The sequence below is a fragment of the Galeopterus variegatus genome, unplaced genomic scaffold, assembly GCF_000696425.1.
Source record: "Galeopterus variegatus unplaced genomic scaffold, G_variegatus-3.0.2 Scaffold2016, whole genome shotgun sequence".
NCBI classification, from domain to species: domain Eukaryota; kingdom Metazoa; phylum Chordata; class Mammalia; order Dermoptera; family Cynocephalidae; genus Galeopterus; species Galeopterus variegatus.
This window is the reverse complement of record NW_007728127.1, coordinates 223,089-227,281: the sequence shown is the minus strand read 5'-3', so window position 1 is coordinate 227,281 and position 4,193 is coordinate 223,089. Positions and strand designations below refer to the sequence as shown.

The 4,193-nt window shown below is 42.1% G+C and overlaps 1 protein-coding gene across 2 annotated transcripts in view; it reads right to left on the bottom strand.

Annotated features, from left to right (window-relative positions):
- Positions 1-2,529: 2,529 nt before the first annotated feature.
- DSP (desmoplakin) overlaps positions 2,530-4,193 on the bottom strand; it is a 47,646-nt gene continuing 45,982 nt past the window's right edge. For both annotated transcript variants that reach the window (XM_008580092.1, XM_008580093.1), the window contains exon 25: positions 2,530-4,189. In XM_008580092.1, the coding sequence (XP_008578314.1) occupies positions 2,697-4,189 (1,493 nt within the window). In that variant the 3' untranslated portion in view covers positions 2,530-2,696. The remainder of the gene's footprint in view (positions 4,190-4,193) is intronic.

Genomic DNA, 4,193 nt, shown 5'->3' with positions numbered 1-4,193 from the left:
CGGGAGCAACGCCGAGGGCTGCAATCCCGTTGCCAGTCCCCGGTCCGGTACGGGGGCAACACTGAGGGTTGCGATCCGTTGCCGGACACGGAAAAAGACAAAAAAAAAAAAAAAAAAGTGGTATTTTTCTTGTGGTTGCACCATGTACGTGAACCAAATCAAAACTCAGCTCACATCAACCATGTCTTTTCTCTAGGACACAGCCCCATCTCATCTCAGAGCTCACTGACAACTTTGGCAGCAGCTTGGAGGGGGTAGGAAAGATTTGCCAATTGGCTGTACTCTCTAGTTACTGTTTCAACCTGAGGAACTGCTCTGCATTGGCGCTGTTAATCTGTTTAATTATCACTTTCTTGGAGAGGTTTCAGACCCTGTTCTAGGTTAGGCCTCTGTTATGGGCTAAATTTGGTCCACCCAAAATTAATATATTGAAGCCCTAACCCACAATGTCACTGTATTTGGAGACAGAGCCTTTAAGGAGGTAATTAAGGTTAAATGAGGTCGTAAGGGTAGGGCCCTAATCAGGTAAGGAAGACACCAAAGCTGGCTCTCTCCCCTCTCCCATCCTTCCCTGCATACCCACAAAGAAAAGGTCATGTGAGTACACAGTAAGGTGACCATTCACAAGCCAAAAAGAGAGGTATAACCAGAAATGAATCCTGACAGCCCTTGATCTTGAACTTCCAGCCTCCAGAACTGTGTGAAAATACATTTGTTTAAGCCACTCAGTCTGTTATCTTGTTATGGCAGCTTGAGGTGACTAATACAGCCTCCCAGTTCTAGCATAAGGAACTTCATTTCTCCAAACACATTCTTCTTTTTCCCTTTAGATTACAAGGGCTGTTTTTATACCATGCATTTCTAGCACGGGATCCATGGCTTCTGGCATAATGCATGGTACACAGAACTCAGTATTTAGTAAGTGAAATTAATTTCAAGTCCTCCAAATTGGGAGAGGGAAAAAAGAAGAAAAGTAAAGGTGAGATAAGAAATAAGCGCTGTGGAGGAAAAATGGCTCATGCAATGAGATTGGAAATAACTTTCACCATTAAGTACCAAAAGCCCCGAATAATTTATCTGATCTTAATCTTTTTTGTTCTACACAATTAGCATTTCATTTGCTTTCCTATATTCTATCTACAAAATTTGATTATGCTGACATAGGAAATTTGATTGTTTTATAATTGTCCTCCATCCCCACAAACTGCAAATGCCTTGCACTCATGGGGCTTGTAAATCCTGCTGAATCTTCTTAGTACCTAGCCCAATACTAGACATAGTAGGTATTCAGTAAAGTTATGTTAATTTAATGACAAATGTCTGAATTTCAGTAGTTTCCCTTTGATCCAAAGGAATAGGCTTATATTCCAATTGTCCTTCGACAGAGAGCTAAGAATTCTTCAGGAATCATGTTCATAGATTCAAGGACAATTCTTTTCACTTAGGGGAAAAAATGAAACACTATCTATCTTAAGGATACCCAAAATGGAATCTTAGCCACTTCATGTTTTTTCAATGCACTGATGGTGACTTTTGCCAATGCTACCTGGTCCTCACTGTCCAGAATAAACTAGTAACAAGGTATTGACTTCTGGGCTGGCCTCTTTATGCAGACTTCTTTCCAAGGACCCTACCTGGTACACAACAGGTACTTGAGAAATGTTGAAAGAACTAACTTCAAAAGACTACTTTCTAACAAGAATTCAGAACTGAATAGTTTTTTAATGACCTTTCCTGGTAAGTATTTAGTGAATAAATGGTTATAGACCTATTTTATGATAGCCAAAAAGCTGCCGCTAAATTCCCTTGTGTGCACAAACACATTATTAAATCAAAACATAAAAACTTCAAAAGTCTAAAAGTTTATTGCCAGGATAGCAAACTTTATAAAGACACCTTTTTTAAAGTACATAGGAAATGACAAGCAAAACAATCAGAAAACTTTGACCAAAGAAAAGCAAAGATTGCTGCCATCATGCACATACAAGTATAGTCAAATTAATACCAAACAAGTACATTAAAGAGTATATAGGTTACACAATCCACATCCTAAAACTAATGGAGACTCATTCCAAAATGTTTGGGTTTAGGGTGGGTGTTTTTTGCAGGGTATGGGGTGGGGGTGGGGTAAGGTAATTTTCTCCTAACACAGAAAATGAAAATATTTAGATGAAAAACAGAATGAAGACTAAAATATCAGTGATCAATTTTTTATCTCCAAGAATAGAAATATGTGTTATAAGCCAAAACAAAGTTCAAGAAGAATTGATAAAATATCTAAACACAAGAAAATTTTCTAAATTCAATTTGTGCTATCCTTACAACTGATGACCACTTCATATACACTACATCCAAGTGTGTACTATACTAGTGAAGATGAGCTCAGAAAAAGCCAGAACAGCCTTTACTATTTGATTTCAACCATGGCTATGTTTTCTTTAGGCATAGAAAGTTCTACTATACTGCAAGCACCAGCCACTTCATATACACTACATCCAAGTGTGTACTATACTAGTGAAGATGAGCTCAGAAAAAGCTAGAACAGCCATTACTATTTGATTTCAACCATGGCTATGTTTTCTTTAGGCATAGAAAGTTCTACTATACTGCAAGCACCAGTTTTCTTTTTTATTGTTTAGTAAAGTAGAAATTCATATAAATGAAGCCAAGATAGAGCAAGCACTTCCAACCAACTACTAGCGCCCAATGGAGCTACTGCTAAATGAATAGGAGTAAGAGTAGGAAGAATTTCCTGTGGCATCAAAGCTTCCTCTCCGGGACCCACTTCGGGAACCAGAGCGAGAGCCAGAGCGAGATCCAGAGCGGGAGCCAGAGCGGGAGCCTGGGGCTGAAGACATGTTGTAAGGGCTAGGTAAGCCCTTCGATGACACCGAGGCGGCTTCCAGAAGGCGTAACCCAGTGATATCTTCAACCATGGAGCGATTCATGGCATCCTTATAGGATATTTTTAATTTGGTTTTGGGGCAGGTCAGGATTTTGGCATAGCTGCTGGTGTCTTGCAGCCTCTGAGCTGCTCGGCCATCAATGAACCCTTTCCTGATGGCTTCTTCTGTGCTTATCCTCCCATGCACTTCTGGGTCAACAAGGCCTCCCGTGAGGTACTGGAACTCCAGGAAGCGCTGACCTGCCTCATAGGGGAGCCATTTCTCTTTCACTGCCTCTGCTGCCGACATCTTCTTCTTTCCCTTCACACCCTCAAAGCCAATGAAGGCTTTCTGAGCAGGCTTCAGCCTGGTGGCCATATCTTGGTCAATCAGACCTTGGGAGACCGCATCCTGAAGCAACAGCTTCTGCCCAGTGGTAGGGTGGATGATGCCGCCTGTGCAGGCCTGAGCCTCCAGAAGCCTCTGACCAGTGATGCTATCGACAATGCCGCGCTCTATACCTTCTGCAATGGAGATTTTCTCCAGGTTTTCTGTGTCAAAGATGGCGGCAATGGGGCTGGTTTCTTCCAGGGCGTCAGACAGAGAGCTGCTCCTGATGGTTAAATTTCTGACAGTGGATATAGTGGAAATCTTACTTACTGATTCATGGCGGGAGTTGCTAAAAACATCATCACTGACACTACCGCCCATGCCACCGCTGTTGCTGATGCCGTTTTTCAAGGAGATCATGTCAGCAAATTGAGTGAGGCTGAGGCTACCAGATCGGTACTGATCAAAGAACTTCCTGTCCACAAGGCCCTTGTCAATGGCATCTTGAATATCATACTGACTGCCTGTCTTCCTATCTACGAGGACAACCCTGGTGGAGCCATCTGACCCTGTGATGGTTATTTCTTCCCACTCACATTCCTGCTCACACAGTTCTTTGAAGGTTTCATAATCGATAAGGCCCTTTTTGTAGGCCTCCTGAACAGACATCTCCTTGTTGGTTTCTGGATCAACTATGACCACTCTACGCTTCCTGAGGGTATTCTTCTGTGATGTCTGCACCTGTTTCTTCTTTTCTTTCAGGGGTAGAAGACAGAGCCCCGTTGCTTCGTCCTTAATGCATCTTTCTTTTAGTTGCAGGTAGGTAAGATTTTCTTCAGTGTTGGGGTCAAAAAATCCTTTTGTATCATCACTTGGATCTGAGAGAATCTCACTGAGCTCCTCATTGAAATAGCCTCTCTTATATGCTATGTCAACTGGTAAACGATGGCTCTCCTTCGGGTCAATGATCCCACCAGT